Source organism: Arachis stenosperma, chromosome 10 (genome assembly GCF_014773155.1).
Source record: "Arachis stenosperma cultivar V10309 chromosome 10, arast.V10309.gnm1.PFL2, whole genome shotgun sequence".
NCBI lineage: Eukaryota > Viridiplantae > Streptophyta > Magnoliopsida > Fabales > Fabaceae > Arachis > Arachis stenosperma.
The window spans coordinates 5,702,096-5,715,861 of NC_080386.1; the positions used below are offsets into that span (position 1 = coordinate 5,702,096).

The 13,766-nt window shown below is 36.2% G+C and overlaps 2 protein-coding genes across 4 annotated transcripts; both read right to left on the reverse strand.

Moving 5' to 3' along the window:
• Window positions 1–4,790: 4,790 nt before the first annotated feature.
• On the reverse strand, window positions 4,791–10,596 carry LOC130955084 (receptor-like protein 13). Of its 3 annotated transcripts, none has more exons than XM_057881860.1 (9): window positions 10,078–10,596; window positions 9,829–9,984; window positions 8,809–8,883; window positions 8,549–8,719; window positions 7,918–8,001; window positions 7,632–7,796; window positions 7,251–7,322; window positions 6,721–7,173; window positions 4,791–6,633 (listed from the first exon to the last, which is right to left on the reverse strand). In XM_057881860.1, the coding sequence occupies exons 1-9, from the start codon at window positions 10,475–10,477 to the stop codon at window positions 4,952–4,954; spliced, it is 3,258 nt and encodes a 1,085-aa protein (XP_057737843.1). In that variant the 5' UTR covers window positions 10,478–10,596; the 3' UTR covers window positions 4,791–4,951. The 3 variants fall into 3 exon arrangements, with proteins under 3 accessions (XP_057737843.1, XP_057737844.1, XP_057737842.1); XM_057881861.1 differs by having other exon boundaries at window positions 4,791–6,483; window positions 6,577–7,173; XM_057881859.1 differs by having other exon boundaries at window positions 4,791–7,173.
• A 1,283-nt stretch (window positions 10,597–11,879) lies between these two features.
• LOC130955086 (RING-H2 finger protein ATL51-like) lies at window positions 11,880–13,508 on the reverse strand. The gene has a single exon (XM_057881862.1). It carries the CDS (start codon window positions 13,335–13,337, stop codon window positions 12,057–12,059), a length of 1,281 nt encoding a protein of 426 aa, XP_057737845.1. The 5' UTR covers window positions 13,338–13,508; the 3' UTR covers window positions 11,880–12,056.
• Between the last annotated feature and the right edge of the window lie 258 nt (window positions 13,509–13,766).

Consider the following 13,766-nt stretch of genomic DNA (forward strand, 5'->3'; position numbering starts at 1 on the left):
GGAAAGCCAAATTCGGCCTGTCCCCAAAATTTCACCGCCGTCAACCGCCGCACGTGCCGACACGCGCCGCCCCTTTTCCTGCGCGTGGTCCTCACGCGCCTCCGCTCCAGACGCGCGTGAACGTCACACTCCACTGCCCAGGCTTTTTTTTCCGACCCTCGTTTCCCTTCTGCAGGTGTTTTTCGGCCGTTTCTGAGTGTCTGCCATCATGTCTTCTGAGGTAACCCCTGACACCAACTCCAATGGTGGCAAACCGGCTGTTCTAACATCTGTTGTTTCTGGAACCGCTACAATGACCTCTGAAAAATTGATGGGTGCCAAAAATTACCTTTCTTGGGCTGATTCTGTGGAACTTTGGTTCATGGGACAAGACTATGAAGACCACCTTACTAAATCTGTTGATGATGTTCGCGCCGCTGACAAAATCACTTGGAAGAAGATTGATGCCCAGCTATGTAACCTTATGTGGCAGACCATTGATCCACCAAAGCTGACTATGTTTCGAGCTTACAAAACTTGTAAAAAGGTGTGGGACCGTGCTAAAACTTTATACACTAATGACATTGCAAGACTTTACCATGTTGCTAAGAAGCTGTGTAGTTTACAGCTTCAAGAAACTGATATGGAATCTTATGTTGGGGCTGTGGAAGTTGTCAAGGAAGAGTTTTCGACTCTCCTTCCCTATGTGTCTAATGCTAATGACCATCATGCTCAACAGGGAAAGCTATTTTTGGTACTTACATTACTTGGGTTGCTAGCTGAACTTGAATCTCTTCGGCAACAAATATTGGGCACCTCACCCGTTCCTTCCCTTGAGGACGTATTTGCACGACTTTTGCAATCCGGTCCCTCTCTTGAGACCCATACTTTCAACCAAACTGCATTGACATCCCAATCTTCTTCTCAAGTGTCCTTTCAAGTGCCCACTCGCGGCGACCGTAGGGGCGTGGTAATCGTACTCGCCTTAGTTGTACCTATTGCCATAGGATTGGTCATACTCAGGATAAATGTTATGCTCTCCATGGTCATCCTACCAAGGTAGCTAATGTTGTCCAAACTAATGAGCCATCTGACGTTCACTCCGCCGCACAACCACAAGGGACATTTGTCTCTGGCAATGATTATGATGAGTTTCTCAAGTACCAAGCTTCAAAGCAGGCATCTACTCCCGTTGCTTCGGTGGCCCACTCTGGTAATTCTGTTGCTTGTATCTCTCATTCCTCTTCTCTTGGACCATGGGTCCTTGACTCAGGTGCTTCTGATCACATCTCTGGTACTTCTTCTGTCCTCTCTAAACTTGAACACCTTGCATTTCTTCCTTCTATCACTTTGGCTGATGGTTCTAAAATTTGTGCTAAGGTAATAGGCAAACTACTCCTCTTCCTACATTACCTTTGAAACATGTTCTTTACATGCCCAATTGTCCTTTCAATTTGATTTCTATTAGCCAACTTACTCGTTCTTTTAATTGTTCTGTTACCTTTTTTGCTGACTCCGTCATTGTGCAGGATCGAGGGACAGGACAGACGATTGGTACAGGATGTGAGTCTCAAGGACTGTATCGGCTTGCCTTACCCACTACTACTGTGTCTTCTGCTGCTGCTGTTGAGTCTCCGAACGTGGTCCATTGTCGCCTGGGACATCCCAGCCTCTCAAAGTTACAAGCTATGGTCCCGAGTTTATCTCGTCTTACTACCTTAGAGTGTCAATCTTGTCATTTAGGTAAACATGTTCGTAGTTATTTTTCAAGTCGTGTCAATACACGAGCTACGTCTCCCTTTTTTGTTATTCATTCTGATATATGGGGACCTAGTCGTGTTACTTCTCATTCTAGTTTTCGTTATTTTGTTATCTTTATTGATGACTTTTCTCGTTGCACTTGGTTATATTTAATGAAGGACAGATTTGAATTATTTGCACATTTCAAGTCTTTCTGTTCTGAAATTCAAAACCAATTCAAAACTTCAATTAAAATTTTACGAAGTGATAATGCTTGTGAGTATTTTTCAGCACCCTTTTCGTCTTACTTGTCCTCTCAAGGCATTCTACATCAGTCGTCTTGTCCCCATACCCCTCAACAGAATGGTGTGGCTGAGCGTAAACATCGTCACTTGATTGAAACTGCTCGCACTCTTCTTCTCCATACTCATGTTCCCCTTAAGTTTTGGGGTGAGGCTGTTCTGATTGCATGTTATTTAATTAATCGTATGCCTTCTTCTGTTTTGAAAAATCAAGTTCCTCATTCCATTTTATTTCCTCATGAGCACATTTTTTCTCTTCCACTACGAGTCTTTGGTTGTACTTATTTCATCCATGATCTTACCCCAGGCAAAGACAAGTTAACTGCTCGCTCTATCAAATGTGTTTTCTTAGGGTACACTCGATTTCAAAAGGGTTATCGTTGTTATTCTCCAGCTCTTAATCGTTTCTTCGTGTCTGCCGATGTCACTTTTCTTGAGAATACCCTTTTTTTCTCTGCACCCGACATCACTTCACCTTCCATTACGTAGGTGCTTCATGTTCCTTACTTAGATGGGCCTCCTATTCCCACAAAACCTCTCCAGGTTTATCATCGCCGCCCACGACCTGCAGTCCAAGATAACTCATCTCCTGAACCCGTGGTCGAACCGTCCTTGGATCCTTCTTCGGGAGTTAGCAGTAGTCCTCCTATTGCTCTCAAACAAGGTACTCGTTCCACCCGTAATCCTAATCCTATTTATAATTTTCTTAGTTACCATCGTTTATCATCTTTGCACTATGCTTTTACCTCCTCTTTGTCTTCTATTTCTATACCCAAAACAACAATAGAAGCTCTTTCACATCCAAGGTGGCGCCAGGCTATGATCGAGGAGATGTTTGCCTTACATTCTACTGGTACTTGAGATCTTGTTCCATTGCCACCGGACAAATCTACTGTGGGTTGTCGTTGGATCTATACTATTAAGGTCGGCTCAGACGGAACCATTGATCGATTAAAAGCCCGCCTTGTGGCTAAGGGCTACACTTAAATCTTTGGTTTGGACTATGGTGATACCTTCTCTCCTGTTGCGAAGATGGCCTCTGTTCGTCTTTTTCTTTCTATGGCTGCCATTCGCCATTGGCTACTTCATCAACTTGATATTAAAAATGCTTTCTTACATGGTGATCTTGAGGAGGAAGTATACATGGAGCAACCTCCCGGGTTTGTTGCTCAGGGGGAGTCTTCCGGCTTAGTATGTCATTTACCCCGATCTTTATATAGCTTGAAACAATTCCCTCGAGCTTGGTTTAGTCGCTTTAGTGCTGTTCTTTCTAAATTTGGCATGATTCAGAGTGAAGCAGATCATTCAGTTTTCTCCTGTCATTCTTCCTCCACGACCTCCATATATCTGGTTGTTTATGTGGATAATATTGTCATTACTGGAGATGATCATGAGGGAATCATTCAGTTAAAATAACACTTGTTTGATCACTTTCAGACTAAGGATATGAAAAAGTTAAAATATTTTTTAGGAATTGAAGTGGCATAATCTAATGCTGGGATCTGTATCTCACAGTGAAAATATGCTCTGGATATTCTTGAAGAAACTGGAATGTTAGATTCTAGACCTGTAGATACACCAATGGATCCCAACACAAAACTTAGTCCAGATCAAGGAGAACCTCTTGCAGATCCTGGTAGATATCGCAGATTAATTGGCCAATTGAATTATTTGACAGTCACTCGGCTAGATATTTCATTTGCCACAAGTATCCTAAGTCAGTTTCTTGACTCCCCATGCGATAGTCATTGGGACGCAGCTATTAGAGTCCTTAGATATATCAAAGGTGCTCTAGGAAAAGGTTTGTTGTATGAAGATAAAGGACATAACCAGATTGTTGGGTATACTGATGCAGATTGGGCAAGATCTCCATCTGATAGACGTTCTACATCTGGTTATTGTGTTTTTATTGGTGGAAACTTGATATCTTGGAAGAGTAAGAAGCAAAATGTTGTAGCAAGATCTACTGCGGAAGCTGAATATAGAGCTATGGCACTTGCCACATGTGAACTTATATGGTTGAAGCAATTAGTTAAGGAACTTAAGTTTTGGGAGCCGAGTAAGATGGAACTGGTGTGCGATAATCAAGCTGCCTTACATATTGCTTCCAACCCTGTGTTTCATGAACGGACCAAGCACATAGAGATTGATTGCCATTTCATAAGGGAGAAGTTGCAAAGTGGGGAAATAGTAACAGCCTTTGTCAACTCCAACGGTCAACTTGCAGATATTTTCACCAAAGCTCTCCGGGGTCCTCGGATACAATACATATGTAACAAGCTTGGTGCATATGATTTATATGATCCAGCTTGAGGGAGAGTGTTGAATATCAAATTAGAGATATAGGCTGTATATAAGTTATTTTGAGAGATATAGGCTTTATATAAGTTATTCTGTTTTAATATAGTTTCTATTTTTAGATATCTGATTCTGTTGTATCTCCTAGTATTAAAGGATTTGATTTCTGTACCTATATATATATATATATTGACGCTGAGAGATGATTCTCTTAAGGAATTCATCCAAAACACAATTCTTGTCTCACTTCATTCGTGTATTTCAAGTGTAACAAAAAAACTTATGTAAAACATTAGATTTGACACAATATTCTTTATGTATTTTTTTATTATTATTGTTTTAAATACATCAAATATGTTTTAAAGTTTAAATATTTTTTAATCCAAGTTTTGTAGGAAGGATCACCAAAAGTAGTTATTGATTATTATCACTAAGTCTAAAAAGATTATGATACTACCAAAAAGATACATGTAATTGAAGGAAGTCAATTAAAAATCTAATGAACAAAGATTGCATGGAAATCTAAAGCAAGAGAGTTGTCGTATATGATAACACATGATATGAATACAACCTTCAATTTGTAACACTATCAAATATTCTTGAACACAACTTATTCAACACTTGCTAGATGCCTAATAGAACACATCTTTAAGGACTCCACCAAAACATTTATAGAGGCAATCCTCAATAAAATAAAACCATTTTCTCCTCCAATAAGGATTGATCCAAAGAATTGCAATGAACACCAAGACTACCATCACATAGGATGCTGCAAAAGTCCAACAAAATGAAGTGAAATCAATGACAGAATTGTCCTCTCCATTATTGAAGGTAGCAAGTGCTGGTAATGGTGCCATTGTAGTGCCTCTATTACTGATACTCCAAGAGAGATATGGATTTCCTATGTAGCTGCTCTCACCAAAAGTTGCAAATTGTCCTTCATCAGGTGCTATGCCAGAAAAATTGTTGTAAGACACATTGAAAACAGCCAGAGAGTTCAAGCCTTGCAGTTGAAGAGGGATTTGTCCACTCAATCTATTAAAAGATAAGTCCAAGCTTTCAATCATCTTTAACTTTTGGAAGCTATCTGGAATTGACCCAACTAAATGGTTGTGTGATAAGTTAAGGGCATGAAGTGCAACCAAATCTCCTATGGTTTGTGAAATCTTTCCCTCTAACTGATTACAAGACAAATCCAAACCTGACATATTATTGAGAATATTGCCTTTGTATGATAGACTTGAACCTTTTGTAGTAATTCTCATTTCTTCTGGGGCAAAATAAGAGGCAACTTTGTCATGCATTTCAACATCGAAGTTATGGTACTGAAAGTTGATGTAGAACAGTTGACTGTATATAAATCCAAAGTAAGAAGATCTGAAGTAGTTTGCTAAAAAATCATAATAATTCCCTTGGTTACCAAAGGAGATATTGTTGAAGCATGTGGGTATAGTCCCAGAGAAGTTATTGCGAGAAAGATCCAAGAAATTGAGTTGTTTTAACTCACAAATCTGCTTGGGAAGTTGACCTTGCAATCTATTCCCAGCCAATGAAAGGTACTTCAAATTTGTGAGCCCATTGACACTATTGGGAACACTTCCTGAAATGTTGTTGTCTCCCAAATCAAGAGAATATAATTCAGAGTTGTTTAGTATTGATTCGGGAATGGTACCGGCAAGACTATTGTTCCTTAAGTGAATGAACTTCAACCATGATGATGAGTTGCCCAAACAAGAAGGCAATGAACCAGAAAATCTGTTATGAGATAGGCTTACAAATGTGATTAATTCAAGTTCACATAATTCTCTTGGAATCGCACCTTCAAAGTTATTCCCTGACACACTCAAGAATACAAGATTCAAATTTCCAATCACCCAACCTGGAAGCTCACCTGATAAATCATTGTTAGAGAGATCAAGCAGACCCAAATGCTGCATATTCCGGAGTCCGTCTTGTAGTTTTCCATGGAAGTTGTTATTGTCCAGCATCAGCACACTTAAGAATGTCATGCTCAAAGGTGCAGCAAGTATTTGACCTTGGAACTTGTTATGTGATAAGCTCAAAATTTGCAATGAGATGCATCCCTTAAACATTTCATTTGGTAACTCCCCAGATAAATTATTGTATGCCAAATCCAGAGTTCTCAAGGTTGACATCTCTCCAACTGAAGCCGGAATATCGCCGTCGAGGACATTAAAAGAAGCATTAAGATATTCAAGGTATGGAAAAGAGAATCCCAAGGATGTTGGTAGTTTACCTTGGATCATATTGTTCGATACATCCAATGTGTAGAGATGAATATTCATTTTTTGATCTTCAAAATAACCATTGAACAAGTTATTGTTGAGGAGTAAAGCTTCCAACTTTGGATTGTTCATCAATAACCAATTGGGAAACCTACCAAGAAGATTATTGTTTGATAGATCAATGAATATCAAGCTACTTTGGTTAGAAAGGAAGGTAGGAATTGCTCCTGTGGCAGAGTTCAGTTGACAACTGGACATGTCTAGATACTGCAATTGAAATGATGGAATCCATGGAGGATTCTCAGTTTCCACTTGAAAATTCTTGTTCTGCTGTCTTCCAAGTCTTAATACTTTGAGCTCTGAATAATTAGCCACTGTGCTTAATGGGAATGTTCCCTCAAAATTGTTGTCTGCCAGGGATAGGTACTCAAGAGGTGCATTATTTTGAGCAAGAAAGGATAGTGATATGTTTCCACTTAAAAAATTCCTCGAGAGATCAAGAGCTCTAAGTGATGTCAAGTTTTTTAGGCAGGAGAATGAAGAGAGAGATCCAGTAAGATGATTATCACTCACATCTAGCTCTTGAAGATTCTTCATTTTGCATAAACCTAGAGCCAACCAAGTAAAGTTAACACAATCACTAATTAATCCAGCAAGAAAAATAATGATGAAAATGTGTGTTCACCTTGGATTGGTATTGTGGTTCCGGAAACAGACCTTAGGATAAGTACTTCCAAGTTGGGTAAGTCAGCAAAAACTTCACAGAAAAAGGTGAGACACTTAGAAATGGATCTATCAATTTAACAGCTTTGCTTAATGTTAGAAACAAGAGACTAAAGTAGAGAAAGGATTTGTGTATCATCGAGTGTATTCAATTTTTGTCCGAATGATACAGTATAGAAGAGTATTTATAGGTGCTAAGAGAATCGTAATAATAAAGACGTAATATTTTATAAATATTCAGATATACTAAATAATTCTAATGAATGCTAATTGATGCTAATATATTCGGACACTTAACATCTCCAAATTAATAGTATAAGCTTTATAATATGCTAGCACTTACCTTCATCATCTTGTTCTCCAAACAAGATCCCAGTCTCATGCAGGATGAGAGACCTAAGATTTGGTAGGTGCGACAAAAATTTAAATGTTGTGTTGGCATTTACAATATGAGTACCACTTAAATCAAGGGTTTCTAACATTAACCTCGACAAAGTCTTGGAATACTCTGAAATTTGTAGACTCAATAGTCAATACATATATATATATAAAATAATAAATTTATTAATGAAATCAATAGCTATATTCAGTGAAACATCTGATTTCATGACACAAGTGGAGTCACGTACCTAGAGTTGTCGAGGAGCTTGATGTGATTGTAAGTGAAGTTTCACTCAAATCCAGTGTTTCCAGATTTTGTAAAACTGACAACTCTGTACGGAAAGAATAAAGTAGTTTTATATGTACATTAAATTACGTCACATTAACAAAAATAATTATTAATAATATAAACAGTTATCCAAAAAATAGATATAATTACAGTGTCAGTGATCAAAATTAAACTCATAATAATAATGCCACGTTTTAATTTTATTATGGAGAAAGTAATGATATAGGACAACAACATAGAGAAGTAGCGTGTTTTACAGGATGTGGTGTTAGGGAGCTACAAATCGGATGGTATGAGTGCTCCCAAAAAAATCGGACGGTCCGATTTTCGTTTTATTAAAAAAAAATTGTACAACACGGATGGTCCGATTTGTTTCTTCCAAAATTCAAAATTTTTTCATATTTTTTTTCCAAAACAACTCGCATGATCCATTTTGTTAAAGCACAAGTTAAAAAAGGCTGCCCACATCTTGGTCTAGCACCACTGTACCCCCATAACACAGCACATCACATGCATGCCTCCAATAACCAAAAAAATGAGCCTAATAATGCATGTATACGTATATATATGTATGCATATGTATAAAATACCATGAATAGCTAGGGGTCCAAGTGTGCCCGTGCTGTATTCACTAAGAAGCAGGTTCTTGAGGAATTTGAGGGGACTCAAGCTTCTGAATATGCTAGTAACGTTTATCGTTAAGTAATTCTGACTCAGATCTAATGTTTCTAATTTCTTCAATTCTGACATCCTCTTGAAATCTTCGACAACAATATATTATTGAAATGAATTAGTAATCAAAATAATTATGCTCGATTTTTACTAAACAGTAAAGCATGCAAGCACATACCGTCAATTTCTGAGGGGCTTTGAAGTCGATTACTGCTTAAATCCAAATGCTCCAAGTTTCGTAAAGCTAACAACTCTGATATACAAATATTATTTCTTAACTATTCATTTTTTTCAATTGCCAATAACTATAGGTTTTTATTTGTTAGATAAATGTTGAGCCACATAAATTAATAGAGGGATCTCCCATAAAGACGCGTAAAACGTTTTTTGTTAAAGATGTTTACGTGTTATATTATTAGTGGACGTATTAATAAATTAATTATTTTTTAATTTTTTAACAAATTAGAATAAGACTAATTTTTTTTTATAACAATAATAATAAATCTAAATTTTTTGTTAAGGATTTAATTATATTTTTATAATTTTTAGGAATTTAATTGTACTTAAAACAAAAAGTCAGGAATATATTTGTTTTTTTATCAAAAAATTTAAAGATATTCGATTTAAATTGTGTAATTTGATTAAATCAAATTGTGTCTAATAATTATAATGCAGGTAATTTAATTTATTATTGTTGCTATAATAAATTAATTTTATTCTAATTTATTAAAAAATAAATTATTAATTAATTTAATAAATACTTCCAATACTAATATAACACATGTAAACGTCTTTAATAAAGATATTTTTTATATCTTTATTAAAATAGGCTCTAAATTAATAATAAGCTTATATCATTATTAGCTATAATAATATAATTACTAGGAAGCATTTCAAATGTTATAGCATTTTAGGTGATTCAATAGTTTTATAATAGAAAGTTGTGGACAGTTTGTTTTTATATGAAATGAATAGTTGAAATTATTAAATAATTTATTATATTTATTATTTAATTATTTTTAATTAAATTGTTAATCTAAGTATTTTTAAATATATATTAATTTTATATAAAATTAATTATATATAAATTTTTATTTAATTTTAATCATTAATAACAATCATAAATTTATATATTATTAGAATGGCCACTAAAATTACTAAAAAGATATAATTCAAATAACAAAAGCGCGCTGAGTACCTCGAACTGGAAAGGGTCCATCTAAGAAGTTATTACGAAGCAGCAAAGTCTTCAAAGAAGTGAAAGAAGTCAACGTATCTATGACACTGATGTTAAAGGAACAGTAACTAAGATCTATTGCTTCTAACGTCTTCAACGTTGACATGCCTCCGTGATCTTATCAAAACAGAAAAACAAAAATCATATTTGCGAAATTAACAAACGTAACGGAGAGATAGACGTTAGCGAAGTTGATTATTATCTAATTACCTTGAGTGAAAATGGAGTTATTGAAACAGTTAAAGGAGAAATCAATGGCGGTTAAGTTCTTGAAGGGTACGAAGAAGGAAAAATCCAGCGTCAAGAAGTTGAGGCACTGGTGGTTGTACGGATCAAAGTCATCCGGGTGAGGATAAACCCCGTTCAAGAACTGAAGGGAGAGATGGGTCACGTGACCGGAATCAGGATCGCACGTGACACGCTCCCACCCACAGCAATCACTGTTTGAGTCGTTGATCCATGAAGACAGAGAAGCCGGACTCTTCAGAAAAGCCTTGTATTTTAACAGTGCTTCTCTCTCTACTTCCAAACATGCTTTAGCTTTGCTTCCATGGCCTATAATTACTATTATTGTTGCTGCATACAACACCACCACCCTTGAGTTCAACATAGTATCAAATTTGTTGCAAGATTTTTAGATATGATACATAGTTTTTCCATTAATTAGCAACTATATCTTTGGAGTAGTCAAAGTCATGCTTGCTTGCAGCAATTCATGAGAAATTCTTACTTAATAGTTAATAATACACCATGAAATAAACTATTTATTTCGGTCATATATATATAATAAGAAAAGTATGAGAAGCCAATGAGATATTTATACAATATGTACAATGGAGGTTTATAGAGTATTAGATATATAATTATTAGTGTTATATTTTTCCATTAGCTGAAACTTTTGAGATGAGTGGTATTATGATATGGTATTAAAGCACTAAATCCGAAAGGTCAAGAGTTCGATCCTTGGTGAATCTGTATCCGATTATTTTTATACTTAATTTCTTAATCTCGTCGACATAAACGCGCCAATAATTTAGGATAGCGCCTTTGTTTGTTGATTGCCTCATTACAACCGCCAACAATTTATAATAAAAGAGTTGTTGAATGTGAATGACTGAATGCTTCATGATTAGTATGAAGAGGGACCCACGCGGTTATATACTTATATATATATACACCTAAGAGAAATGATAAATAAATAATTAAATATAGTTGCTCACTGAACTCCAATGCTAGTGTTTTTTTGGGCTACTTTAATGAAGATTTAATAATTGTCATCACATGAAGATATATTATTTTGATTATTGGATGATAAATTGTAGAGTTTAATTTTATTTGAAGTAAAAATATTATTTTTATTTAAAATATTACAAAATAAATAAATTATACTTTTTAAATAAGAATCATCATGAGAAGATGTTTTTGGCATCTTTATGAGAGTAGTTGTTTTTTTTTGTTTCTTTGACCTGAACTCTAATGCTAGTTGAACTGTTTTCGTCTAATTTGTAGAATCTAAAGCCCAAATTTAAAGAACCAAAAATGGGTGAAATCCGACAACATTAAAGTGCCATAACCAGTTAAAATACCAATTAGTACGAATAATTCTTCTTCATAATATGATAGATTATTGAAAACTCATGAAAAAGTTAGATAAATTATACAACATATGCAATTAATAATAAAGTAATGTTTTCAAATCAGGTTTGTTATTAATTTACGTTTTGACATTATGGCAGCATTAATGAGCATTTTTGGCTAACTGGCTGCTTGAGTTCCTCATAATATGCTAGTTGCAAGTTGGATTCATTTGTTGTCACAACTTTATTCTCTGATAGTTTACCAAGTTCATTGAGTCTTTGAGCTTTGAACTTGTCAAAAGCATTGCTATGAGTGTGATTGTGGGTTATCATTTTCCAATCTATGCCATCATCAAACTTGAACGAGGTAAAGGCCTAATTGCAGTTTGGCTATAAACCTTAGAAGACCAGAACATAACAAATTCAAGTAAAAAATCAATCATAAAAGACAGCTTTGATTTCTCAGCAAAATTAAGCAAATATCTTTATTTGCAACTTATTGATTCTCTCTATTACACAATTGAGCATCACATAACTTGTTTGATGCCAACATCAATAACAAAAGGAAAACATTGAAACTCTCAGCTTGTTGAGAGCAGCATACATACATCTTTAAAAGCTTCTCAGACTATTAGCATTTTGCTTCCTCTGAGTTTGGCTGCGGCTATACAAAGAAGACACAAAGTATTTACCATTGAAGGAACGTGACCTCTTCATTGAACTAGGAACAACACTATGCAGATACCTTATCCTGAAAGAAGAGCTTCTCCCTCTCCCTCCTCCTCTCCCTTTTGAACTACTTGCCCCATTCTCATTCTCATTTCCATTAACATTAACATTAACCCTCTTTGAACCAATTCGTTCACCCTCAGTCTCATCCCCAAGAACTCTATTCGAATCGGAATCCGAATCCGCAGATAGAACAAATGCAGATGCAGCAAGAGCAATATCTGCAACAGAAGAAGAATCCAGAGAAACAGATCTCCTTGGCCTAATCATGCTTAGTACTCTTTCACCTCCCAATTGGCCTTGTTCTTCTCCTTCTTCATCCTCTTCCCTGTTCCTCAATTCAAAGCCAATATTTTGAGTATTTTCCATTCCTCTAAGGCTTCTTCCATTGTTAATATTTTCCACAGATCTCATCTCCAAGGAACCTGAACCTGAATCTGAACTTGAACTTGAACTTGAAGTTGAATCAAGAACATTAAGATTATGATTATGATGCTGCATAGATGGAACCCTAAGAGTGTTGCTGGAAACAATTGGAGCTCTACACATAGGACAATTGGTGTGTGACCTAAGCCATGTATCAATACAAGGCAAATGAAAAGCGTGGTTACACTTTGGCAATAATCTAACACTCTCATCTTCTTGAAACTCGCTCAAACAAACAGAGCACTCTGTTCCTTCAATCAAACCCTCACCTCTCTTATACCTACAAACAGCGATTGCGTTGATGATCGATTCTTGAAGACCGGGTGTACGGATGTACCAGATCGGGTGGTCCACCACAGGACCGTGCTCCTCATCAACGAAGAAATCATCACGCGTATTATCCTGTGTTCGAAGACTCAACGGTGGCGATAAGGATCTTCTCCTCCTTCTGAAGATCCTCGCGAAGATTGCACAGCAAATAACAACGAAGAAAGCAGCTCCGATAACGGAGAGAGCAAGGACCAAGTAGGGCGAGAGCGCGTGGCTTTTTCCATGATCTGATGTATCGTCTAAGGGGAGAGGAGGAATCGGTGGCGGTGGTTGGGAATAATAGTAGTATTGGGGGTTGGTGATGCAGAGTTTGAGGCATTCCTCACAGTTTGAAGAACAATTCTTCTCCACTTTGCAGATGGACTCGCAGATTTCTGGCATGAGTTTTCTGCGATGGTGAAACACCATTTCTGAGAGAAATTGTGGTTAGTTAGGGTTTTAGGGTGCGAAAGAAAGAAGAGAGAGGAAGAAAAAGAAGAAATATGAACATCAGCATTCAAAGAGAGAACAGAGAAGGTGGTGGTGGATGGTGAAGTTTGGTCTCCTAGTTTGACTTTCTAACTTTACACACACACAAACACTTACTTACTTCATAATTTATATGTAATCACCCCTATCCACATGGATTATAATAAATTACAGATTTGTTTTACTTCTATATCTACGGAATTTATTGCATATCAGATTTCATTTATTTTAGTTTTATTTTATGTGGGAGTAAGTTACTATTTCGAGAAAATATTATATACAAATTTGTTAACATCTTCATCAATTCATTCGTTTCTACGTGAGACTACTTTTGTCGTTATAACACCATTTTGGATCTTTTATTTTGGA